The sequence below is a fragment of the Dermacentor albipictus genome, chromosome 1 (genome assembly GCF_038994185.2).
Source record: "Dermacentor albipictus isolate Rhodes 1998 colony chromosome 1, USDA_Dalb.pri_finalv2, whole genome shotgun sequence".
Lineage (NCBI taxonomy): Eukaryota > Metazoa > Arthropoda > Arachnida > Ixodida > Ixodidae > Dermacentor > Dermacentor albipictus.
The window spans coordinates 90,719,763-90,747,675 of NC_091821.1; the positions used below are offsets into that span (position 1 = coordinate 90,719,763).

Here is a 27,913-nt window from a genome sequence, read left to right on the forward strand (position 1 = left end):
GTGTGATCCAGTCAACATGGCAATCTCATTGCAAATTGTATTCCTTATTTGCTCACAGCCTTCAATGCTGCTCAAGAAACACATCCTGTGAGAGATCACAAAGGAGGCTCCATATGCTTTCAAGCAGATGAATTTGATCTCTCTAAGTATTATCCCCAGTGTTCATGAAGCATAGCAGTGCCTCTAATTGCGAATGTTCTAATGGCTTTTCCACTGAAATAACATTGGACCATTCTTGGAAGTAGTTCTCAACAATGTTTTTGTGATAAAACAGCATCAAATTGAGTGTTTCAAATTGAAAAGAGTCAAATCCCAGCTTTTCTTTATAATATTGGTCAAATGTGCTGCATACTTTTTCATAACTTGTTGCTGTGAAGCTGCCCTAGCTGACATTAAAACATATCATATAATTGCTTGGATAGTGTTGTATTTCGGTCTGATAACAAACTTTGGTGCTTTTCTCAAATTGTTTAAGTGAATTTGACTCATTTTGAAAAAAAATCTCTATGTGTATTAGACAGATAACGAGCTTGCAGGCACAAAAGCACGATGCTAAGATGTTTGGCAAGCCAGCAAAGGAAAACACAGCCAAGTGTGAGCTTTATCTCTTCATTATGTCTTCATTGCATTTTCCTTTGTCAGTTAGTTGAGCAACTCGCTTAGCGTTGTGCTTTAGCATTTACAAGTTTAACACCCGTGTCTGAAACATACTGTATGGCAATTGATAGTGAACCTATCCTGTTCATGTTTCTCATCCCATCGTCTGCACCGTCTGCCATGCTAAACGAAAACCAGCTAGCCCAGCTTTTAAGATACACGTCATGTGTGAGGCCATTTCTTAAAGAGGTCTTGCCAGCATTTTTGAACTTTGTAAATAAGCCTACACAGTAGTTTGACAATGCTGTCATAAATATCCGACTTGCTGATCTTCAATTTCCTGAAGGCGACACCACTTTCTGTGCCAGTTTATATGCAGCAATAAACGTGATGGCTACTTCCCAAATTACTTTAAATGTCACAGCTAATAAATGCTTCCAGCAAAAACAAGTGGCGCCATCTGGTGGTGGACAATACCTCAATGACAATACTATGGTGTCCAAGGCTGGGTGAAGCAACAGACATATTTCAAAGCTTTGTGATAATGGGCTGAGCATGCGGGGCATTGTTCCACACAGACAGCTTTGTGCATAGCAGGAGCAAGCAATAAAAAGTAAGGGAAGGCTGCAAGAGCTTCTAAACGTGGAAATAGGTGGAAGAAACAAGTCCCAAATAATCCACAGTGCCCAGTTCTAACAATGTTCACGCTGGCACCACCATATTAAAAGGAGTTCGGACATGACATTCGTCATTTGTTTACGTTAAACAAAGGACCAAGCCCTCTAAACCATTAAAAAAAATCTGCCTTGCATCAGAATGGTCCAAATAAATTACACTGATGCTTGTCTCTACACACCAGTTTCAGTACCCAGGGGTGGCTGCATCATGACAGACTGGCTCGCTCTGTTCCTGTAATCGCTGCAGCTGCCACGCAAATGCAACCAAAAGAAATGCATGAGCACACCTTTTTGTGAGCAGTGTCACCATATCTAACTATATATTGCTTCACAATGTTGGCAAATTATGTTCTGCATCATGACAATAAGACCAAGTCTGGCATTTTGAGACCAACTAGTATACAACTACAATATCTTGTCCCACCCTTCATAACTGACAAGTGTCATCTTTTTGCATGCAAGTAGTGTGGTAGAGTTCCAGGGAACTTCGTCTGCTTGCATGCAAAAAGTCACAAGCTTTCTGAAGTGCGAGTGCCTTGCCAACTGCATAAGCTGCACCCCTTGCTACAGCTACCACCGAGTCATTCCTGCGGCAAAACAACCTTGCTGTGACGCTTGTGGCTGGGAGTTCATTAATGAGACTCCTATAGGTGCGAGGAAACCATAGAGCACCTATTTTGTATCTGTCCTCGCTATGACGTACAACGCCTCTCTTTGGACAACTTTAAACAGACTGGACTCGAGACCATTCTCGGAGTCCAGTTGAACCGTGGCCACATCCATTACTGGCATACAGATTCATGCACTAGTACGGTAGTTGAAGTGCGCCAGTTTTAGATTGTTTATAGTGTCACTGTGCATCATCTCACATGCACTTGGTGCTCGCTCTCTACCTCTTTCTATTCCCCTTTCCCTTACCCCCAGTGTAGGGTAGCAAACCGAATGTTCGTCTGGTTGACCTTTCCCCTCCTCTCCTTACTTTCACTAAAAGGAACAGTGGTGCTAGCGTCAATGGATGTTGCAGGCACAGCTCTTGGGCCGGCATAGGAATGATGGTTAGCACATGGATTAGCCTAAACTTCGTCTTCCTGGCTTCAGATGGTATTGCGACTTTGTGAACCAATAATTTTCAATAAAATGTTGCATTACAAGCACTACCATTCACTGCGATTATGCATGTGGGCAAATATTTTTGCCTTCAGAGTTTGGAAAAGAAAGGATGGCCTTGACAGGCTGATAAGAGATAAAGCGAACAAAGCCACAAGTACGAAGGCAAATCCATGAACAGAGCTCAGCAATTTAAACGCGATACTCAGTGTGTGGCTGATGGCGCTTAATCAGCTGGTACCCAGCTGATGCATTCTGAGCCGAGCAATTACCTAGGGCTTTCCAGTAGTGCATTAACTGCCGGCCGCCATGCACTTTGATCATTGAATTTGCTGGCTAGTGCTGTACAAACTGTCATTCCCATGACAGCTGAACATTAGCAGTGCCCTTGCCATGGTGAAACAGCAAAGTGCAATATCTCCTTAATGGGTCCTACATTGGGCTCAAGATAAATGAATGCTATGGGTGGTCCAGGTTAATGCCAGAAAGCTGCACTTGTAGCATGGACAGAGTTTTCCCACTTAGGTTTAATCTCTACTTTGAGGCAACTACACACATCAGTTCTGGACATACAGGAGTCTCCAGCCCAGAACTGCGTAATCTTAGTGTATTTGAAGCTAAAATATTTATAAACTGTGTTTTACTCAATCTGATAAGGAGGCACATCATGGTGGGGGACTCCAGATTAAATTTAGGCACGAGTGCTTTTACATTTCACCCTTGCCTAAATGTTGCCACCACAGCAGAGATTGCACCCGCGACCTCAAGCTTGGCAGCATGGTACTATCGCCATTGCACTCCTGTAGATGCACCTGAAGCTGTCCTCCGTACTTTAGGCACCACTATTGTGCACTTGTTTGGTTGCAAGTTATTTTGGACCACTGAAGCACTGACTATTTCTTAAAAAGTTAGAATGGCGACACACACTCCACGGACAACACGAGTGCACTCATTACTTGATGCATGAAGACTTTCCTGGCTACAATACTCCAAAACACTGCAAGCATATATACCAAATTAGTGCAGCACTTTTCCAAAGTGGAACGTAAGTTATGTACAAGTATTTATTTGACACCCCATGTAAAAAAAACCCTTCAAACATAACTTAAGTTACAAGTTGAGTTTGTACACAGAATGAGGATGGCAAACAAGTCCAAGAGAACACATAACTAGCCAAAGGATAGGTGGAACTAGACAGTGCTGGCAAAATGATGAAGCTTGTGATCGTAAACAGATGAATTATGAGTCACAAGTTGCCATCCACCCTCTGGAAGTCCTAGTCTTTTCTACAGTTCATCCTTTGTAGAGTCATCCTTGTCCGTTGGTGGGGGAGTGCCACCAGAGTACAGTTTGGCCACAATGGGTTGAACAATTTCTTCGAGAGACTTCTTTTGTGCCTTGAGCTGTTCAGCATCAGCATCAGGATTCTGTTCCAAATACTTGATAGCCTCATCCACAGCCTCCTTGATCGTCGTTTTCTCCTTGGTATCCAACTTGGCACCAAGCTTCTCCTTGTCTTCCACCTGGTTTTTGAGTGAATAGGCATAGGACTCCAGTTCATTGCGGGCCTCCACTTTCTCTTTGACTTTCTTGTCTTCATCAGCAAACTTCTCTGCATCCTTGACCATCCTTTCAATGTCCTCAGGAGTAAGCCTGTTCTGGTCATTGCTGATGACTATCTTCTGCTTGTTGCCAGTGCCCTTGTCTTCAGCACTGACTTTCAGGATACCATTGACATCAATCTCAAAGGTGACTTCAATCTGCGGCACACCACGTGGTGCTGGAGGAATTCCAGTCAGGTCAAACCTGCCCAGCTGGTGATTATCCTTGGTCATGGGTCGCTCTCCTTCGTACACTTGAATGGTCACCGTCGATTGATCATCAGATGCCGTGGAGAAGATCTGGGACTTCTTAGTGGGAATGACTGTGTTACGAGGGATCAGTTTCGTCATAACACCACCAACTGTCTCAATGCCAAGGGTCAATGGGTTAACATCAAGAAGTACAAGATCACCAGTGTCTTCCTCTCCTCCAAGGACACCAGCCTGGACAGCAGCACCATAGGCCACAGCTTCATCTGGATTAATGCCTCGGGTCGGTTCCTTGCCATTAAAGAACTCCTTGACCAGCTGCTGCACCTTAGGGATCCTGGTAGAGCCACCAACCAGCACAATTTCGTCAACGTCGCTTTTCTTCAAGTCACCATCCTCAAGTACCTTCTGGACTGGTTTCATGGTGGAACGGAAGAGGTCCATATTCAACTCTTCAAACTTAGCACGTGTGAGAGTCTCACTGAAGTCTTCTCCATCAAAGAAGGACTCTATTTCAATCCGAGCCTGATGAGCAGTCGACAGCGTACGCTTTGCCTTTTCAACCTCCCGCCGAAGCTTCTGCACAGCACGATTGTCCTTGCGCACGTCCTTGCCAGTTTTCTTCTTGTACAGCTTTATAAAATGCTCCATTACACGCTGGTCAAAGTCTTCTCCACCTGCAAATACAAATGAAGAAATGTTAATGTAAACAAAGTGCAACTTTCAAACGAGTACTCATTGCAAGCCACTAACTCTGGAATGCATTTTGTGCAATACCACATGGCCGATATAGCTGAATAACCCTACTTAGAAAGTGAAACATGCATATAGCTGGAATTTTCATAGCCGAACAGATTAACTGATTGGGTTTAATGACCAGAGCAATACTGGGGCTATGAAAGACGGCATAGTGGAGGGTTGTGGATTTAATGTACGTTCAGTTTAAGCACACTAGAGCCCCCCCCCCCCCATAAAAAATGTGGCCAATAATCAAAACCGTGACCTCATGCTCAGATGCAATAGCCAAGCCAGTGCAGCAGATTTCCCAATGTCATTACAGTATCTAATCATCTGCAGTCGTTATTCATTATTGTCGTTTATTGCAATCTGCACTATCTACCGTCAAGTTTTGGCCCTGCATGCCACCTTACTGGAACACTAACTAGTAATGAAGCCGAGTACTACGATTCACATAATAGCCAATACTAACCAAGGTGAGTGTCGCCATTGGTAGACACAACTTCGAAGACACCGTTGTCAATGGTCAGGAGAGAGACATCAAAGGTTCCACCACCCAAGTCAAAGACCAAGATATTCTTCTCGCCCTCCTTCTTGTCAAGACCATATGCAATAGCAGCAGCAGTGGGTTCATTGATGATCCTCATCACATTGAGTCCTGCGATGGTTCCGGCATCCTTGGTTGCCTGGCGTTGGGCATCGTTGAAGTAGGCTGGCACAGTCACAACTGCATGGGTTACTTTCTTGCCAAGGTAAGCCTCAGCAGTTTCCTTCATTTTTGACAAAACCATGGCAGATATCTCCTCCGGGGCAAAAATTTTCTCATCTTTGCCCGAGGTCTTAACCTGAAAAATAGTATTTCAGGGAGAGCAAAAATTAATGCAATTGCAGTGCATTTGAAAATGACACGATTCAAAATTGTGCACGGCCAAATTTTTAAACCCTGGACTAGGACCAAGGCCTCAAATCTGATCCAAAGGCTCATGCAGATGAAAGAAGGAAATACTAACCACAATGTGAGGTTTGCCATTCTTTTCTTTCACAGCAAATGGGAAGTACTTGACATCATGCTGGACAGAGGGGTCAGTCCAGTCACGACCAATAAGACGCTTAGCATCGAAAACGGTGTTCTCAGGATTGCTTGTCAACTGATTCTTTGCTGCATCACCAATCAAACGTTCCCCTTCAGCAGTGAAAGCAACATACGAGGGCGTAATACGGTTTCCCTGATCATTAGCAATAATTTCCACTCGCCCATTCTTGAAGACACCAACACTGCAAGAAAAATATTTATAAAATTTAGTACGCAAACTAAAGGACCTCACATAGGAGTTCCAACATAACACTAAAGCGGGATGCGGAAGGTATCACTGGGACATGTATGTTAAACGTGGCCTAGAACGCTTACCATGAATATGTTGTTCCCAGATCAATGCCAATGACAGTGCCGACGTTTTCTTTGTCTTTCGAAGCGTCACTGTCTTTCTTAGCAGAGGCAACGGCAGCGATCAAGAGCGCTGCCGTGAGGCATAATGAAACTTTCTGCATCTTGTAGGCACCTGCAAGTGGCAAGAGAAGCAATTACAACCTGGTGCTACCAAACCGGCTTCACGTGTACAAGGTCACTAACGGTCAGGCACCCCGGACTAGTGCATACGTCGAGTTACAACTTTGCGGCAAAATAAAGTGACTAAATGCAGATTTTCAGTGCAATTGCGTAAATGTGCTGCGTAGCAATGGAAAAGCCGAATCACGTCCCACATGCTTGCGAAAACAGTAATACCAGTCACACTTGCACCGAAGCCGGCAATATCGTTAAGTCAGACTACCCATATTATAAATTCAGCATCTTTGTAAAGAGTATGAGTGATGAGCAGAGTACCCCGATTGCGCATAAGCAGTACATATACACAAGGTGCGGGAAAGTAACCGAATAATGGCTTTCAGATTCAAGTCCACGTCAGCACAAGACGTGCACTTGAAACTGATACCGCCAGTAGCGGCGCGAGTACAAGCGAAGTCAATAATTACAGTATTTACAGAATATACACAGACAAGATCACAGTGTAGACTGCGAATAAGCGATATATTCTCGGCAGTCTGGCACCGGGGCACGACGCACCTTACGATCTGCTGGGATAGCACTGAGCTCAACGATACAATATTACGTGTTCAGTATCTACACTAGTAAAATGCACATTCGTATGTAGAAGCACTAATACGTACAATTCGCTCTGGAAACTCCAGACGAGCACTGACAACAGAACGCTCAGACGGCCGGTACGACTCTACAACCGCTTACGAACAACTGGATTCACGCCGAGTAACTGACAGACACCAGTCGTATGGAAGGCATGGTATAAGAGGCGGCTTCTCGTCGTGGCGGCACCGCATTGGTCAGATAGGAACAAACTGAGCTTCATGATTGGTCAGATTGGTGGCACGTGGTACTACCAACAAACGACACGTAGCTTTTTAGCTTTCGCATTCCTGATTACACTAGAAAACACTAGAAAGGCGAGGGGTGTGGTGACACGTATTGTGTCACGCTGTTTTGGTTTTTTAAAGCCCGCTGAAAAAAATTTTAAAAGTTCATGTGGTGTTTGGAGAGCAATAAAAGAAAAATATATGCCCATCAGAGCAATCTTGCAGTACAGTAGCATTGTGACGACACTGCGAACTGCTAGCGTCATGGTTTTGACAAATTTAAAGTGTGAAAAGGGATTTTGTTCCCATGTTTGTTCATGTTATGACTGGGTTCATAATTTTGTTTGCAACAGTGTTTGCACTAACAAGCCTAAGCACACTGCTACAGAACAGGAACGGGAATGTTTCATATAAGAAGAAGGAAGAAGGTAAAATAAAAGAAGGTATGGGAATGTTCTCGTAAGGTAAGCGCGAACCAAAAACCGAAACTAATACCTTTTTGCGTGTACGTAAGTTCTTTATTATTTTTAAGGTTATGCAATAACAATACTTTATGCTAGTAAGATATTATGCAAGAACTTCAATCGTGTTGTAACAGCACATTGATGTTATTTCGAGTGTTTAGACGTGGTTTAGACCGGCCTCCGTTTAGACCACATTTAGACCAGCGAAGCGTTCTTAGAATGAATCATAGCCGATCCAGGTTTGCAAATAGCCAGCAGCGTCGTCTGCCAGCATGTCTGCAGTTTTTGTTTGTTTGTTTGTATGTGTGTATGTGTGCGTGTTGTTTGACCTGCGCCTCGTTTGGCCATACTTAAAGAGTAACCGCTTTCGCTTTGCCATGGAAGAACACGATTTTTACTTGCGCAGTGAGTCTGTGAGGTCATGTCGTTGTGCCGTTGTGCGAATGGCAAAGTTCTGCTGGTGTTGCAGAAGTCGCGAGGCGCGGTAGTGCTGAACTTAGTGTCACAAGTTGGCGGCTGGACGTAATTATATTTATTCAATCGTGTTTTTCACTGATTGTAACAACGTGTCATTATTTTGCATTATGAGATCCTGCGCCGCCTGCTTTATCAGGTGCTCTCCTGAGGCCTCCGTTTGTCGGTTACATATGCCCTCCTGGAACAGTGCTTTTAAAAAATCCAATCTATCGTCACGAAGAAAAAAGCGGCCCGCGACTTACACAACACCAGTCAGAACCTTGATGCGTGCATTAGTAATTAAAAGTTCAGTTTGGTGCTAGATGACGAAAGTGGAGATTAACTTAACTGTGAATGATCGTAAATTGCATCAGCGCCTCAGTTAATGCGTTGGGCTGGGGTCCAAACCGGCGTGCTTCCCTGTAAACTGGCGTGCTGAAATGTATAGATGATAATGAAATCTGCTGTAATGTGCATCACGCGCTTTGATTTTTTAATGATACTCTTTAAGTGACGAAGTGCGTGTATCTGCTAATTAATATTATGACGAACGCTCACCAAAGAGGGTGACGCACGTACGCAGTACACCCTTGGCTCGTAAATCTCTTTGCTTTCAGTAAGGTTTACAGTTTGTCGTTTTCACGGGTTGCTAGAATTAAGGTGCTACATTATTTGACTTAAGCTTTGCGTACGTATTATTATTTCGGTGACGCTAGTGACGGAGTCCTCCATGGAGTGCATACGTGGGCAAAGATCTCCCAGTGAACTCGTTGAATGTTAAAATGTGTGTATCATTTATCTTGCTATCATATATCTATCATATATCTATCATATATCATATATCATATATATCATTTATCTTGCATTTATCATATATATATATATATATATATATATATATATATATATATATATATATATATTTATATATATATTTATATAAGTTAGCATAGTACCTGCGAGGTGAAGTGGTTCTAAAGGAAACCAAGTGGTTGCACAGAAAAAAGAATCCGTTCCTCCACCTTTCGAATTTCAGCAGAACTGTTTTTCCATCGTGGTTAGAAGTATTTCGCTTAGTGCATATGTTGGTTGCATTAATTGTTTAGAAGAACCATCCACAAAAACCTTTAATGTTTTTGGCACTTTGCTGTTATGTAAGCACTTATTCTTTTTTCTTTTCTTGGCCCTTCCGAAGCAACCGCAAATATCTGAAAAAAAAGCAACCGAAATCGGAAATTCTTGTTAGAAGTATATATTCACGGAATATCTACTTATGGACACCCACGTAAAATTTCTGATGCACCTTCAACAAGGGGGGGGCGGGGGGGTGGACGACGACGACTACATTTATTAATAGATGTTAAGGCATTTGTGCAAATGCAATGTGTAACATTAAAAATTCTGTCCTTGCAAGATGAAACAATAAATACGAAATTATAGGTACATCATGATCAGTACCTCACTTCAATGCATGCTCAACACATATTTTACATGTGTTTTTCCATCCATTTGAGTGAGCACCACATGTATTTGCATGAAGCTGAAGTACATGAAGCATGAAGCAAAATTAAGATAAGTTATAAATTGAAAGATATGTGGACTCGGACTGTTGAGTCACATTCAGTATATGCATTCTTTGTGGCGGTAGCTTTCTGTGGTGTAGTAGACAACTTGTGTTACTGTGTATGTGCCTGAACAGACAAGATTGAAACTAGATGACGCACACACACGTGCACACTAATGGTGGGTTTCGAACCCAGTTTCCCAGTACACAAGCCCCTATGGTGTAACCATTAGGCTATGGACGCATGCCTAAAAAGGCAGAATAAAACATTTTTAAAAATTTCTCTTGTGCAAGCCAGCGCTTTGAGACACTTTTTGGTCGCCACATTAGCCGCCTGGCGTATCAACAGAAAAGTTACAGGATGCATTCATCGCCAAAATTCACTGCGTGTCTTTCATCGTACTGGGGCTATGTGGCACGTTTTCCACAAGGCCAAGCATGTCGTATCTTGTGATTTCAAGGCCCACCATGGTGGCTGAGGGATGCGTTTGTCACTAAAATCTGCAGCGTGTGACTTGTCGTAATGCTCTGGCTATTGCTTACAAAGACATCAACCCAAGGTTGGTTCTGCTGAGCTTTTTTTTATATAAACTGGCAAACACCAACACAAATGCGAAGCCCTAGTTTTGCTGGCATATAAATGTCAGCAAAGTAAAGCTTAGAATATTGCATGCATTTGACTGAATTTATGGCTGGTATAGTATAATGATGCCTATCACATGTTCCAAAGAAACAGTGCAAAAATGAGACACAGAGAACAAGAAGCAGACACAATGAAGCACTGAACTAACAACCATTGCTTTATTGCTTGTTTGCTCTTGTTATTCGACGTCTACCGCGTGCTCAAGAAAAAATGACCATAATGCTCCATCAAACACATGCCTAGCAACATTATCATGGTGAAAGATATACAAGCTGTTTCTCATGGAAGCTTAGTGGTGGCACCTTTACACATTTGTCCCCTTTTTGCAAGATCATACTATACGCTTCCCAAAAACTTTTCCCCTTCGTGCCTTCTTACGATACATAGTTTAAAGTCTGGTAAGGAGCCACAATCTCTGCCATGACCTGCTAATGGCTTCCATGCTTGATGTTAAGCGAGTACGCAGGCTCGCGCAGGTGCTCATTAATACATCTACCCATCTCTCCTATATAGCATTAGCTGCATGATGATGGGACTTCATACGCTACCACACTCTTGCATTCAATGTATTTATTGGCGTGATTTTTTTTTTCACATTTCAGATTCCTTTGCATTTTAATGTTTACTTTTGTGCAAAGAGCTCCTAGTTGGTTTGTACACTGAAAACATGTTGCACTCCCGCTTTCACAACTACCTTCTGTAGATTGTGACACTTTATGAATGTGCAATATTTGTACAGTATCTTTCACCATGATAATGTTTCTAAGCATGTGTTTGATAGTAATTTCTTTCTCATTGCAGTTGTGCTTCACTTTTTAAAGAAGCAGTAAAGAAACAATAAAGCAGTAGCTGTTAGTTCAGAACTTCGTTGTCTTGGCATCTTACCCTCTGTGATCCACCTTTGCACTGTTTCTTCAGAATAAGCCATGTACCAACCAGCCCAACCAAACCCAATCCTTTCACTTGATTAATGTGGTGAATCAGGCGTGTTGGTACATATTTGAAAAGGTAGCAGCACTAAAAAGAAAGACACAGACGGAGACACGACGACAAGGATGAGCGCTGAACTTCCGACAACATGATTGAGTATGGTTCATGAAAATATTGGCTGTCGGAGCCAAGGGTTATCATCTGCACATGCGTAAACATGCGCAAAAAGGAAAATATTTTGAAGGTTTGATGGCAAGTCATTGTCTGACTTGAAAGGATTGTTCACCCAACCTTGAAAACACTTCAGTTATCAAGAGGAGTAAAACGCGTCTTACACGGGAAATGGCAGAATCTGAACGGATTACCAGACTTGGGGAGGGATGTGTCAGCATGGCCTTCATCACCCTTGCAGATAAAGAGCTGGCATATTTACGCATTCGCAGATGATAACCCCTGGCTCGGACAGAACATATATTTTCGTTAACCATTCACAATCATGTTGTTGGAAGTTCAGCGCTTGTCTTTGTCGTCCTGTCTCCATCTGCGTCTTTCTTTTTAGCGCTGCCGTCTTGTCACTTGATTGTTTCTCATCATCCACTACTTACAAGCTGCTTATTCTGTTGGTAATGCAAGCAAAGCACTGCTTGGCCCACTGACAAAAATAAAGAAGAGAGATCTCATTGGGATAGATTTGTAATGTTATTCTGGCTTGACTTCACGTCGTTGGAAATTGCAAGAAATTCGTTTTGTAGAGTATAGATTCAAAGTATATGAAAAGCATGGTTGCTTCTTCTTTTTCCATGAACCAAATATCAAATTTGAACATTTGATGGACACGCAAGACTTTACCTTATATTTGTACTTCTATTAGAAGCATCTTAGACATCTAGCACAGATGCAGGAATATTGTGCGGATATTTAGAATATCCGAAGCAGACACACCCTGGCGGTCCAGTAGATACCTGTGATTATTTGGGTTGTTAAAGGGACACTAAAGGGTAATACAATGTCAAGCTAAAGTGATAGATTAGTGTTCGAGAATCTTTAAGGCGTTAATATTGCTACGGAACAGTATTAGCGTCGACAAAGAGGTGCCAGGAGCCATGAAGGAAGGATCGACGTACCGTCCACTGCGAAGCTCCGTGACGAGGTGCAGGGAACGTCCACCTCCACCACATATGTTACGTAGGAAGACGCCGACGAAAAGCTATATACAAGTACATTTACAAGGCAATACGCCGCACTTGGCCAAGACCAAGAGGCAACAGCCCGTGCTAGCCTCCAATCGTTGTCATCTTCACCCTGCTCGTCTCTTTGTCGTCACAAATACTGTTCCATAGCAATATTATAGCAAACAGAGCTTTAATCGAGAAATCGAGGTAAATGCAGGACATGATCAGAGACTCCCCCAGGACATTCAAGCACTTGCCCGATAATGAAAGCACTGCTCAGTTAAATTCTGTTACTAGTACTCAACTACTCGGTGCAAAAAACGTCCTCGTATTGTATTACAAGATGACATAAAATGCTACTTGCCCAGTTCCACTTCATGCTCAGAAAAAAGAACTCATTGAAGTTACCGTTGACGACGACGCGGGCGGTCGAAAGGTTTCGTTTTCACTCGACTCTGCGCCGTCGACGCTTTCGGGTTTCAGTACTTTCCTGATTGCGTAGTGCTGCGCTGGTTTTGCTGGCTCGCGTAACTCGCGCAAACTGCAAGTAGCAGAGAATTCAACTTGCATGTGATGGGCATGCGGGATGCCCAAACGGTCTACGCCACTTGACGAAAAAGCAGCTGCGGCGGCAAATCCACCACTCTGTCTTGGCTCGGTGCCGCCGTCTGTCGGGTGCCGTTTTACTCACCGACGGCAGCGAAGAGCGATAATGGCATATGCAATGTCACCACTCCCCCGGTTGGGTGGGGGGAGATTTGAATTTCGAAAAAGGTGTTCAGACCCTTCAGATACAATTTTCTCGTAAACGAAGTCTCTTCTTGGCACCAAACAAGCATTTTGATGTTTCTGGAATGGTATTTAAACAGTCCACGTCGACTTAGTATTTGCCTTTAGTGTCCCTTTAATATGTTAACTAATGTGGCATCAAGACATTGCTGTCAATGACAAGTGAAATCATAATGATATTCTTAAATAATGTTTAACTGCATTATTGTTCTTCTAGACTAATATGACATTACAGTGCATTCAGGCTCCAATGCACGTCTTCCAATAAAATGCACTACTGCTCTTCCCAAAAAAAGCCGGAACAGAATTCAACAATGGGAAGTCAAATAATGAGATGAAATCCTTCATACACAGTGCAACATGTCCTACTCTTCTTTCCAACTGTGACAAAAAAGAATGGTAGCCCTCACTACCACCGGGACCATATGGTGTCCCGGTGGCAGTGAGTGCTATATCGAAAGTGTTCTGCAGGAGGCAGTAGATGTAATTGAAAATTATTTGGACCCGACGGGGTTAAGGTGCTCCCCCTCCAAGTCGGAGCTGTTGCTGTACAGTCCCACTAGAAGGGGACCCAAGCCAAGGGGATGGATCCCCGTGGACCAGCTTCGTACAAGAAATGGCGATCTCATACCTAGGGTTGATAAGATCAGGGTTTTGGGGATGATGATTGAGTCGAACGGCGCCAACACGCTGACGATCCAGAAGATCATTGCCAAGACAGAAAATGCGGTATGCCTAGAGAAGAGGGTGGCCAACAGGCAGACGGGGTTCAAGGAGGATAGTCTGATTAGACTTATGCACACATTTGTATTGTGTCACTTTACTTATGTGGCGGCCATGCACAAGTGGAAACCATTGGAGAAGGAGAAGCTTGATACGCAGATTAGGAAGATCACGAAGAAAGTGTTAGGAGTGCCGATGTGCACCAGCACCGACCGACTTCTTCAGCTGGGAATTCACAATACCTTGGATGAGATAGCTGAGGCTCAGGAGAGGGCGCAGATGGTGCACCTCTCTACGACTAGTACAGGTCAGCAGATTCTGAGAGAGTTAGGTGTTCCTCAGGAGAAGATTTCATAGCTTCATGTCGGTATTCCCTTGAAGGTCCGTAATTGGTACCACGTCAAGCCTGTTCCCAGGAACATGCATCCGGAGCGAAATGTTGGGAGAAGAAAGGCGAGGGGAGCTTGCTTGCTGAGACTCATTCATGATGAGAATCAGAAGGTTGGCTTCGTCGATGCTTCTTTTAACGAGGAGAGGAAGGTGTTTACCATAGTTGTTGTGGACAATGAGGGCAGTGTCGTTAACACTGCTACCGTTCGGACTGATAGGCTAGAGGTCGCGGAGCAAGTGGCTATTGCGCTCGCCCTGGTTGAGAGGCGCAGGCCTTTTGTATGTAGCGATTCAAAGTCAGCCGTTAGGGCCTTTGAGAAGGGCTCGGTGGCTAAGGTTGCTTTTAAAATTATGCAGACATGTGAGATCTCTCAACACTACTTATGTTGGTTCCCTGCTCACCTTGGTATGATCGAGGGAGCCCCTCCGAATCTCAATGAGTCCGCTCATGAGGCAGCGCGAGATCTTACCCTCCGCTCTGCCTCGCGCAATGGCATGGCGGTACTCCCCGAGAAAAGAGACTCCCGTTCCACATACAATGAAATCACGAAGTATTACCTTTTTAATCGCAGGGTTTACAGTTTGCCGCATCCTAAACCAAACAGGGCTCAGGCACTTACATTACGCTTACTACAGACTGGTACTTATCCTTGCCCACGGAGACTGAACATGTTTTATCTGGAGACGCATACAGAGCCTTATTGCCAAAATTGTGGTGCTTTAGCCACGCTTGAACACATGCTCTGGTCTTGCGAAAGAATTGAAGACTTGGCGATCAAGGATGCGTCCAGGTGGGGGGCTGCAATTCGCAGCCCAGACCTGTATGAGCAATTCTGGGCTGTCCAGCAGGCTCACGACGTGGCCGTGAGGCTTGGCCTTCCGGTCCCGACGTGGGAGCGGCCCGCTTAGCGGTTAATTATCACTACTTGCAGGACCAAATAAAGTTTTCCTTCCTTCCTTCTGCTACAAAAGATGTAGACAGTAATGGACACAACAAGAAAAATGAGACATCACAACGGTGTTGCAGATATTTATGTTGTATTTGATTGCTTGTTTCTCACTGTACCACATAGAACATATGTAAACAAATTCACAAAAGCAGGTTCACAAGGTAAAAGCATCCAGCAAAGATAAAAAAAACTCTCAGGAGCCCTTCTCCGACTTGTAATTGTGCATGCTAAGTGATTGTATTTCCTTGCATATTCCAAAAAATATAGGCACCTGGAGAATTCATTTTTCTCATTTAGGGGGTGCCAGGAAAGACTGCACAGGGCTTTGGTAAGTACTTGGTAATACTTTGGTAATACTTTTCATAAGTATACAAAATATTTTTCAAGATGCACTATTAGTGATATTGTTGTCGCTATAGTACAGAAGATTGTGTTAAGTTTACCATTTCTTAGCAGGCAACAATATAATCTCAGTGGCTTCTGGAACATGGTAGCTTTATTTCCAGTATTGGTGGCAGTTAACTTGAAGTGCACATAGCACAAGCGTCGGCCATACTTTCATGAGTACTATTTTTAAATTTTTTTCTCAATCTTTTCAATAAAGTTTTTTTTCTTCTACTTGCTGTTTCTTTAGCAGTCGTGCTAAAGTGTTGGTGGAGTGCAGATAGGGAGTGCTGCTTTCAAAGTGCACAGCAGGCCAGAGGTGCAGAACATATGGCCTGCGAGCCACATGCACAGTTTTTGCAACCTGCGGCTTGACTTTAGACTTCTGTGATGTACTGGTGCTTCAGCCAGCGCATGACTGTATGACGAGATAAAGAACAATTTTGCTGTCAAACATGGCACACACTATGAAACATTAGTGAAAAAAAAAAAGAGAGAGAGAGAGATACAGTATGTGACTGTATGATCTTCCTTTTAGAACAGATAAGGTAGTCTTCAAGCTACCAGTGCCAAGATTTGCATTATTGGCGCAGCATCCATAGCTGAATAGAACACACTCTTTTGTAGTATATTTCGATTGAGTTGCTACATACAGTAGTGCCTGTGAACCAATGCTTTTACTTCGTGTGTTTGCCTTACTTTTCAACTTTCACAAATAGTTGCTCACATGGCAGTGCATCAGGATTAAGCTTCAATCAAGGTTGTTTGGATCTAATAATATTGCTGGAAACTGTGCCAGTCGAGGCTTTGTAGTAGGCCACAGTTCAAGTAACATGCTATTCTCCATCAACACATCATAACAAGCTTTTAATGATTATAAGATGTTAGCTTGCAATATTGGTATTCAAATGCAGACATAGCCATTTCTCACCCATTCTAACGGTGAAACCCCCAACATTTTTTTGTCCATACTATACTGGAAAACTATGGGAGCGGTGCTTTTTTCCACTAATTTCTGGCATCAAATAATGTTTTTCAATTTGAAGATATATCTTCATGCATGTGAACAAAGTGCAGCAGCTTGTCTTTTTTCAGAACATGCCCAGTACATTTTTGCAGTGATGTCCTTCTAAGATGAGAAACAGAGTGACCATCTGTTTCTTGACCCTTCCTCTGCGATTTCGGAAAACTTGACTCCACAGTAAACCTAGAGCACATTAACCTGCAATGTTTACTAGAGCTAAAAGGCATGTACATAAAGCAGCCTTTCATTCTATTTTGCAGGAAGAGGAAGGCCTTGAGACTGACCTCTCACTTCAAAACATCTACGTCTGTGAGCAGATATTCTATTTGATGTCCCTAAACAAGAGCTCTTTTCTGTTTTCAGTGATCGATATGACATTGCAAGATGTGCCAAGAACAGCAACAATAGCGATGACACCAAACATAGACTGCCTTTCCGCATGCAAAACATGGAACATTTCTCACTAAAGTATGGCCCCAGGGTAGTTGGTTTTGGCCCTCGCTAATTTTGAGTTGTGCAGTAGTGTACTAGGCACACATTTTATAGTGTAAAAGCTGCAGTCCATTACTTCATTTGCTTAGTTGGGTGCCGTTACCCATAACCCAGCGTTCCAAATAAGCTTAGTTCTGTAATACCTTGCTATCCATTTTTCTATGCATTCTTCAACTGCTGTTAACAAATTAAAACAGTTTGTGTGGTTTTATAGCTGTCTAAATGTCTAAACGTTATGGGGCAAGGCGATAAGCTCCTGCATATTTCTGCATGTGTTGTGTAATAGAGGAGCTGGGAAAATGAATGTTACCATCTCAATCACACATATCTGACAAAGGCTGAAAATATTTGCAGCCATAACTTGTGTAATCCAAAAAATAAGCTTGTTACAATAAGTCAAGGCAGAAATATAGTTAATCATGATAAATTTGTGTCACCAGTGTGAATCTTCTGTGCATTTCGAATTAAAGGACAGCCTTCAAGCCAGCAGGTGAACAAAGGACATATTCTCGGACAATCACTTTGGCGAGAATCAGCACTAGATGCATGCGCACAAGGGTCAAGCAAATGCGATAAAGTAGTTTGTTGGCTCTCATGGGCCGAGTCTCGCGAGAATGAAAGTATCGCCAAATGTGATCGCCCGAGAATACCACCCCATTAAGGTACAGGATTTTGCAGCAAACGACTTCAACTTCTCATTTTCGACATTTTGGGCTATAAGATGTGCACATATGTATGATGCAGAGATTGTGTGTGCTAGTGTGTACGTGTGTAACCACCACTTTGAGAAAGCATATCCTGCATTATATTTGGAACTTCGTGTTCCAAATATAATGCAAGGTTGCTTTGTCTGGCTTCATGAGACCAATATTTCAATAAAGACATCTATACCACCATTCCAGTTTTGTGTTTTAATATGCAACCTCAACCACCAGATGACTGAGGTTTGCAGAAAAGCCAACAGGAGTTTGCTGCATGAGACAGTGAGCACAAATGCAAGGAATATGGCAATAAGGAACTGTCAGCACACGGCCCAATCTGCTACCGCGATTTGGGGCCACTCGGTCTCATCTATGCATGCAGAACAGCTTTGGTGTGCATGCACGTTTTCTTTTTACAAATTAATCGTTTACCCTAGGAAAAATCCATAGAAATCCATAGGAAATCCATAGATGTATTGAGCAGGTGTGTTGCCCCACAACTATGCCCTAGAAGATATTTCCAATAAAAATACAATAGCTTATTCGATGATTGGCAACAAGAGGTATATTGACCCTACAGGTGTATGGGTCCAATTGGCCAAGTAGTCTTGTAAATCATCATCATCAGCCTGGTTACGCCCACTGCAGGGCAAAGGCCTCTCCCATACATCTCCAACAACCCCGGTCATGTACTAATTGTGGCCATGTTGTCCCTTGTCTTGTAAATGTGTCGGTTCAATAGGACCAGTATTGTGGAAGACCAATATGTCGGCTTGTTGGCAAGTGCTGGACCTTGCCAAAACCCTTGACGTCATCATTGCATAATTCACGGGTCATTTACTGCATGTGGTTTTCTTTGTAAACTCTTTGACTGGACAATGACATGGTCTGCACATTAAGGAGGAAGAATGCTGGTCCATATAGAATGCATTATTGGCTGAACCCTTTCTGTATAGGCTTGATCTTGTCGGCAATTGTGTGCCTATTTAAAGTCACGTATGTAGGCTTCATGGTCTCTAAAATTGCCTGGATCATTCCGAAATGACGAGTGGTATTTTCGCTACTGGACATAGAAAGGTGACTGTGACACCTGGCTTGCTGGGTGCTCCCCACCCCACCTCTTCTTAAGCAGAGTACCAGGATGTTAGCTCCAAACATTGAGATCATCCCAGGCACCCCATCCCAAAAACAGCAGACACGATGCAGATTGTCAGGTATAGGCGTGGGGTGGGAATTTTGTTGTTATCACTAAACTAGATGCTGTGCCTTATTACAATACATGTGTGCTATGTCGGTATACAATCTTTAAGGGGCAAGCATGGATTTCGCGCTCTTGGCTATGTATGCTATACAGTTTTGTATGGTCAATGTGCTGCAGTTAACTGTCCTTGCATTCTTGATACTAATGTGTGCAAGTTTTGCATTAATTTTTGCTGACTTTCAGTGAACAACTTAAGAGGAAACTTTAGCTCGGGCCTAAATCCGATACTGCCATACATGAAAAATGCAGAAACACTTTTCTGAGATAACTACTGGGTCGGTTTTAATGAAATTTGTTTATTTGACAGAGTTAAATTCTAGTGACTGCTGGAAGCTTAATTTTTATATAGGGCCTGAAATGTTTAAGTGGAATTATCAAAAATCGGTAAGTTTGCACAAATTAGAAGCAAGAAGTTTACAAATTTGTAGCTCTGCACGAAGAACAGATATATCGAGATATCTGTTCTTCGTGCAGAGCTACAGTTCTGTAAACTAAATCTGTTAGAACAGCCAAAGCAGACAAATTTGATAGATCAATTTATACCTTACATGAATTCACCCGTCGTGGTTGCTTAGTGGCTTTGGCCTTGCACTGCTAAGCACGAGGTCACGGGATCAAATCCCGGTCGCAGCGACTGCAATTCGATGGTAGTGAAATGCAAAAATGTCCATGTCCCATGCATTAGGTGCATGTTAAAGAACCCCAGATGGTCAAAATGATTCTGGAGTCCCCCCCCACTACAGCGTGCCTCGTAATCAGATGGTGGTTTTGGCATGTAGGACCCTAGAAATTATATATCTTATGTGAATTCGTTAGATTATTTTCAAGGGCTTTGCAAAAAGTCCTACTCGCATATTAGTGGTGTATGTGAGATCCATTGTCTGCTTTAGATGTACTATTAGTTGCAATTTGCACAATTGTGATATTGTTTTTCATTGCTGATTTAGAGTTCTAGACTTGATCGATAGTTTCGTTTTCTGAATATTTGCTATTTTCATCAATTTTTATTAAAAAAATTATGACTTAAAGGCAAAATTTTGCTACCAACTGCCAATAGATTTAAACTTAGTCTTTTAAATACAGCTTATCAAATTTGGTACAGTGGTTATCATGAAAAACATTCTCCTTTCTCATGTACGTGGATAAGAGCCCCCATGCAAGCTCCCTCTTAAATTATGAATGAGTTGGATGCAGGCTATTGCATGAAAACATTGCCTACACTGTTGAGGCATTAAGCATCTATCAAGTAATTCAGACATTGGTGTCAACACTTTTGTTCCTTAGCTACACATTATGGATGACTCATTGGAACTATCTGGATTAAGCATGAAACCAAATACTACATAGCTGTGCTTTTACAGTCTAACCTGTCTTGCCTACTTAGTAAAGCTTCATCAGTGCTTGTCACCAGTATATAATAAGCCAGCAATGTCAAGGCAGTAAATTTCTGCTGTACTGGTCGGGCCGGACGTCAAAACTCTGACCTTTTAATACCAAGGCCAGCACATTACCAGTTTGTATCCAGAGGAGTTGCTACTGCTTGTGAAATGTGCAGTGCATATCAGAGGAACAAGAGATGACTGCCAAGGAAATGTGTTTGAGAACAGTTTATTTGCCATTGAAAAAAAGATATGAGAAAAGCGAGGATACTAATAATGACCAAAGGACAAGCAACTGCATGACCTCGCTAGATATAGGAAAAAAATGTGATGCAGCCATTTAATTATTTATTTTGCAGTGAGGACATCAAAGCCGTATGCATCAACATACATTCATGACAGTGGTGTAGCCATGGAAAGGAAGGGGGAAGTGTTTAGGTGTAGAAGAGCATTGTAAGGGTGACAAAAATGAGATCCTATCTACATGAGCAAGCAGGCACCAAGAATGTGGCAGGTCCAGTCTTCCCACAATACAGTAAATAAGATGCTATTCAGGCACGTTAACAAAGGAAATGGGTAGAGTAAAACTGAGTGGAATCAAGATGTGTACAGTTGGGAGTAAAGTATGAATACACATCTTGTCAAAAGCTGAGGGATGGAGAAGCAAGATTGACCACATATTAAATAAATAACAAAGCAATAAAGTTAACCCTGTAAGTGTTTTGGATGACCTCAGCTCGTCAACAGCAATAATATCCCATTTTCAAGGCGATTTGGACGAACTCGGCACATAAACTTTGGCTTTCTTCCACGGTCGACTTCAGTCAACTCAAACCTGACGGGACCGAGGAAACTGTTTGAATTATCCGGCGGGTCGAAATAAACAAAAAGCAGGAAAAAAAAAAAACTCCGATACACGCCAATGATTCACTTCGCAGTATTTCCCTTAAATGTTAGCTTCGCCGCAACACATTAGCAATGAAGCATACCAAGCTGGAAAAACGTGCCACTATTCGGGGCATAGCATGTGTTTATTAATTTGCACACATCTCCGGTCACAGTACGAGTACCGAGACACCTATTTACTGGCAGCAGGTTTCAACGATGGTGTCTGGCATTGACAGCTCGCACGTGAGCTGTGCGTGCAAAATAATGCTGCTGCTCAACTCTGACCTAGCCATAGAAGTGCTGGAATACACAAAAAAAAACTTTTTTTCCAGTGAAGAACTTCGCTTCGCAGAATAGTAGATTTTGAAACACGGTAAAATAAATTGCTTTTTTTTTCTTGTTTCAAACTGTACCGTTCGTGGCAATGAAGTACATATATGTTGCATAGCGGAGAGGTAAAATGAAGTTTTCATGCTTAAAACATGAAGAAAATTGATTGAAAAAGCTTTAGAAGGGTTTTCGAAGGAGTGAAGTTTGAAAATAAGCCATACAAAAAAAGAATCAAAATAAGGCTACATTTAGTAAAATAAGTAGAACATGCACTGAAGGGGTTAGTTAGTAAAGCATGGCTTGTGGGAAAAAAGTTAATATAATGATGTAATAAATTGGGACATCAGCTCTGGTCTAACCAGGTGCAAGGCCTTAAAAAAACTAACGGCTGCTGGTTATATTCGTGCCATTGGTGTAATAGATGGCTTCAAGAGCTCCCTTTCGAAACATGTGTGCTTGTTGGTTTGAACGTATTGATTTTGTGGATGAGAAATGATTCTCTATATTTTATGTCTCTGGGCAAAGAAAAGCGTAAATGTAGAATTAAAGTTTAAGTTCGTCAAATTGTGACATGGCAGTTTAAAAGCTGTGCAGCTACTTTCAAAGTTTTTTGGCTATGTCCATATCATGTCCGTTTAATCTAAAATTCTTATTAGGCTGTTCTGTTTTGCCGATAGTGGCAGAACGAACATTCCAGCTGATAAATGACATTATAACTAGTGCGCAGTAAAACGATTTAATTTCGTGGTCACAATCACTTGCAGATCTTACACCTGGGACGAAAACAGGCTGTTATGTTGACAGTACACTGCAGGCTTACTTTTGCATGCACAAACATATCTTTGAGGTTTCTACTGCGGTGATAGGTGACACTTCGCATCTACAGGAACGCTTTTATAAGGTGTTCGTTGCTTGATAATATTGAATAGTATTTATGCAGAATATTGTTTGTGCTTGGGACAACATTGGAATACTTTGTTATGAAGGCTAGCGGCAGCTTGGAGCGTGTTTTAGTCTCCGTCACCAAACTGTGTAATTAACCTTTTGCAGCACTGGTGACACACACGCAGAAGCTATAGTAATCAAGAACAGTTCTCACACCCCAAGACTTCAAAGGATGGCCCAACAGCAGGTGCATGTGTTTATGTGAGACTGGCTTGTAAGCTTTTGACATGGACAGTGCATTTTTGCTCAAGTGAGGACGTCATGTTCATCTGAGGAGCTCAACATGCCCAGTTTGCTATGTCAGCTTCAAAAATTTTGCTGTTTCTTCATTATAGTGAAAGTTCAACAACACAATTAACACGGTTTTGTCACATACACCTTTGCTTCTAAAGCATTAAGCAAATGGGTTCACACATTTATATACACATTTTAATTAAATTCTTGGGTTTTACGTGCTAAAATCACAATATGATCACGAGGGATGCCGTAGTGGGGGACTCCGGCTTATTTTTGACCATCTGGGGTTCTTTAACGGTCACCCAATGCACAGTACATGAGTGTTCTTGCATTTTACCCCAATCGAAATGCGGCCACTGCAGCCAGGAATTGAACTTACGACCTTGTGCTTAGCAGCGCAACACCATAGCCACTAAGCCACCATAGCGGGTCACATAGACATGTAGTGCAGTCTACTCATAAGAACGGTGTCTGATCATTGCCACATATCTTTACATCATGGCCATTTTACATACCTCAAAAATACAATGGAGCAGACAACTACCGTCATTATAATTATTATAACCAGCGATTATTATAAATGATATCAGTCTGCAGTTACAGTCACATACTAATGTGACTATGGCTTGAGGAAGTGAAGAATGAAGTAGTGGTTATTATAGCATAGATGTAAATGTGCAGCTGTAACAGAAATACTGAAAGATACCAGTGCAAACAGCATCACTAGTGGTGACATCTTGTGATATTGAGTTTAACCATAATGTGCAAGAAACATTATTCTGTTGCACAATTCCATTCATTGAAAAAATAGACAGCCATTAACAACTTTGCAACGATTATGCCACTGTGTATTGTTTGTGCCAGCACATAAGTCAAATAGAACATAGCCACACATTTCAATAAGTTTTCTGGATGCTTTGGTGTTGAACCAAAGCCTGCAGATACATTGAACGCACTAGCATCTCAAGATGTCACCTATGCTACCATTTCCACCTACATCTTACAGCATTCCAGTATATGTCTAGCTAATACTGCCAGCTGCAAATGTTTCAAAACACAGTGGAAAGTAAGACATTTTCTAGTACACAATTTTTAAATAAATGCCTTGGCTATCTTTCTGGAAGCTTTCTTATACTCTTCTAGAAATGTGTTGCCACCTATAGCCAGTCCACAGCACCGGTCATGTCAGAGGTGGACTGCTGCCACAAGGACAACCACTTTTCTGCTTTGCAGAAAATATGAAGTCGTGGCAGAGAGACTTCGAACCACAGGTTTGGTAGTGAAACATTTCTCATCCTAAATGCTGAATCAGGCCAGTGATCAATGTCGGCAATTGCTTTAGAGAGAAACTGCGATCCCTTGTCCACAAAGAGTTGTTTAGGAGCGCTGTGATAAAGGATGATGTCTTGAAACAAAAAGTCTGCAACATCAGTAGCACAGCTGGTCAGGAGGGTGCACATTATTGCATAGCCTGTGCCAGAATCTGTGGCAACAGCGACCCACTTTTGGAGTGAGACATGGGGAACAGGTCAAATAAGCCAACAACGACACGAAAGAAGGGCGCGTATGGGATGTCAAAAGGTTGGAAGGGACCACGAAGGAGAAGAGAGGACTTCTTCCAGTATTGACAAAGCTCATATGAAGCGATGCACTGGTGCACAAACTGGTACATGCTGGGCTAGTAGAGGTGGCATGTGCGTGGTCGTATGTACAATAAACACTGAGGTAGCCCGCCGTTGGTATGTTATGAAGTTGGGCAATGGCAGTTGGCCACAGGTGTTCCGGAATCGCAAGGAGAAGCTTAGAGCTGTCAGGGAACACACTGCGGCAGTCCAGAATGCCAACCTGGAGTAAAAGCATGTGAAGGGCGGCATCATGAGGTGAAAAACTCGGCCAGATAATCAGGTGGTCTAAGTCCTATTTCCAATGCAACTTAGATGCGAAATGTGCACAATACAGGCTGCAGTGTCGCTGGAATCAATAAGATGGATCCACAGGATGACAAGATTAACACTCCACATCCTGATGTAAGCGAGCAGACTTGTAATGACAAAATGGGAGAGTACTGAAGTCTCAAAGCCCAGCGTTCAAGGCTACTTATGAGGTATTTCAGAAATGAAAGTCGCCATAATGCATGGTGATCAGTGACAGCTTGGAACTGTTGGCAGCAGACGTAGGGTCGAAATATTGTGACAGCCCAAACAAGAGCAAAACACTCGTTCTCCATAATAGAGTAGTTCCACTCAGAATGATAAAGATGGCTGGTGCACGCTATCATGCAGTTTTGTCTCTGCTGATGGTAAGCCAGAACAGCACCTATGCTATGGCTGTTGGTGTTGGTACAGACCTCTGTTGGGGAAGAGTAATCAAAATGAGCCAGACTGAGTGGGGACATAAGCAGGGTGACCAGCTTGGTGAAAGCTGAAGTTTGCGGTGAAACCTAGAAAAAAGGCATTTCCTTCTTAAAAAGGTCGGTAAGGGTAAACTGGCAAAAATATGAGCTGAGGCCAATGACACTGCAAACATCGAGGATTTATCGAAATTCACAGCAGCCCACGCTTCGTCAGTGTTGGGTCTGATACCTGCAGCATCAACAAGGTGGCCAAGGAAATTTTGCAGCGGCCAAACTTGCACTTGGTGGCATTCAGCTGAAGGGCAGCCCTTCGGTACACATCAAGAACCATTGAACGGCATTCCTAATGGCTTGGTGAAAGTGAGAAAGTGGAAGGTCAGCTGCTATCATCTCGTAGAAGTTTTTGACAGGCTTGGGATGATGCTATTTGTCGCAAGCAAGCAGCAAAGGGTATCTGAATCCATAGCGAATCTAGTGTGTACTTCTAAGGCACACACACTTGCCAGTATGATGCCTTGAGGCAAGTCTTGTGGCGTGGCTCTGAAGTTCAGAAGAGAGAAACAAGCGCAGTTGTCAGCAACTGTCAGAACTGCGTGAGGAAGAGCGATGTTGCACATCAGGACTACATGTACCGTAGGTGATGACCCGTAGTCACTATCAGGTACTGGGGAACGTACAACAGAATGTCATATGTTGAGGATTTCGGCTTAACAAGCTCATCTGGTGGTGGCACTGGAGATAAAATTAATTTCCAATTGAAGGAAACTGGTGGCACAGTCAATCATTGCCGAATGGAATGTCGGAACATCATGGACAAGGGCACTGATGGAGGATGCCGAACAGAGCTGTATATAGTGTCCAGTGATGTTCACGTGCACAATACACATTCCAATGATGGGACATGTACTTTTGTTGGCGACTCATACAAGTGAAGTATCAGGCCCGAGTACTTTGTGGACACGACGCAGGTGGGCACTTATTACTGATATATGCACACCAATGGCAATTAGCACGAATACAGTCATACCATTTACCTAAAAATTCAAAAGGTTTAGTGTTCTGGGCACAGCCAGGAGAGGATTTTTGTGGTTGGGCAGGCAATACAGAAGCACGTCTGGGCACTGCATCCTTTAGTTTTCCATGGAGATTTGTTAGGAGGAATTGGGCAAGAGGGACCAACAAAACAATGGTGAGTGCAAGTGATGAACCCGTGGCGATGGTGAGTGCTTGTACTCCAGGCAGACAAGATAGCATGAGGGTTACGCAGCTGAGGGCTGTACCAAACTAGTGGAAGTCTCTAACCTTTGCAGTTTGTATTGAAGAGAGGGTGGGTTGACAAATACATTTGGTTGTGGCAATGGTGGGAAGCATGGCCATTTCCTCTGTAGTTGAAGCGGATCAGCCTGTTAACCTGTGTGCGCCACTCGACCAGGTCGCGATATCAGCAATAAGTAAAATAATCATGAACGACTACAAAAATATAGGGCCACCGTCTTAATGACCAAGCATAGAGACAGGCTTGATACCAGTATTTCCATACTCCAAGCAAGCAAAATGGTTGGTCGGGATTCTTCACAGTTGTGGCAATGAGATGCATAAGGGGAAGCCACTTCAGTCGTCTCCCATTGGACAATGCGCACAATATCTTCTGTTGCAGATGGTTGGTGAGGCAGCGGGAGGTTCCCACAAGACGAAGTAGTTGCAGCATTGGGCAGCCAGAAGAACATTTTTTGAAATCCAGTGACTTCATTTTCTTAAATCATTGGCACTCCACAATAACGTTGCTGTCTGCAACACCATTTTTAAATATGAGCAAATTAAAAGTACAATCAGCAATTCTTAGCATGTGAGTGGCCTTGTCTGATTCTGCCATCGTGTCATCGACCTTGCAGCTAATGGTCAAGACATCTGGATATATCCTATATAGGGCCCTACAGATGTCTGTGCCCGAGTGGCAATTACTTTCTTCACAGAATGTTGACAACCATCCGGCTTAGTGAAACAGTCTTGAAGATTTTGCCTCCACATGTCCCATGTCCCAGCTCCACTTTAATGCGTTTTGTAACACACATGTGCCATGCCTTTTAAATAGAATATAGCATCGCATTTGCAAGCATGGAAGGAAAGAGGTGCAATATATTAACATTGATTACGTATGTACAAGAATGTTACAACATACAATATGGCGAACCCAGATTCGAGACTAGGTGCTGCTTTGTCTTGATTTGGTCACATCTTTGTTGGCATTGCTGTTTAACTGTCCTCTTGCAATATAAGTCACTCCCCCTCCTTTTTTTTTTTTTTGCACTAGCTGGAAGTACAATTTTTTTCAGTGGTTTGTCAGTTTTAATTGCCCAGGAGGAGGGGGCATTCTACAGCAAGAATGTTTAAAATGTGAACATTGTTTTATGTTAATTGTGATAACGGCTGTTCATTATTTGAAAACTATTCGAACACTATTTGATATTCGATTCTGACACC

General features: G+C 42.7%; 1 protein-coding gene and 1 long non-coding RNA gene across 3 annotated transcripts; one reads left to right on the plus strand and one right to left on the minus strand.

The window, feature by feature from the left end:
- Window positions 1-3,427: 3,427 nt before the first annotated feature.
- Hsc70-3 (heat shock protein 70 cognate 3) lies at window positions 3,428-7,313 on the minus strand. The gene is made up of 5 exons (XM_065455082.1): window positions 7,157-7,313; window positions 6,339-6,489; window positions 5,941-6,205; window positions 5,403-5,775; window positions 3,428-4,869 (listed from the first exon to the last, which is right to left on the minus strand). The coding sequence occupies exons 2-5, from the start codon at window positions 6,476-6,478 to the stop codon at window positions 3,668-3,670; spliced, it is 1,980 nt and encodes a 659-aa protein (XP_065311154.1). The 5' UTR covers window positions 6,479-6,489; window positions 7,157-7,313; the 3' UTR covers window positions 3,428-3,667.
- Window positions 7,314-8,135: 822 nt separating this feature from the next.
- LOC135920804 (uncharacterized) lies at window positions 8,136-27,708 on the plus strand. Of its 2 annotated transcripts, XR_010570316.1 has the most exons (4): window positions 8,136-8,226; window positions 15,736-15,766; window positions 17,107-17,155; window positions 27,090-27,708. It is a non-coding gene; the product is annotated as an uncharacterized lncRNA (long non-coding RNA). The 2 variants fall into 2 exon arrangements; XR_010570315.1 differs by lacking the exon at window positions 27,090-27,708 and having other exon boundaries at window positions 17,107-18,215.
- The last annotated feature ends 205 nt before the right edge of the window (window positions 27,709-27,913 follow it).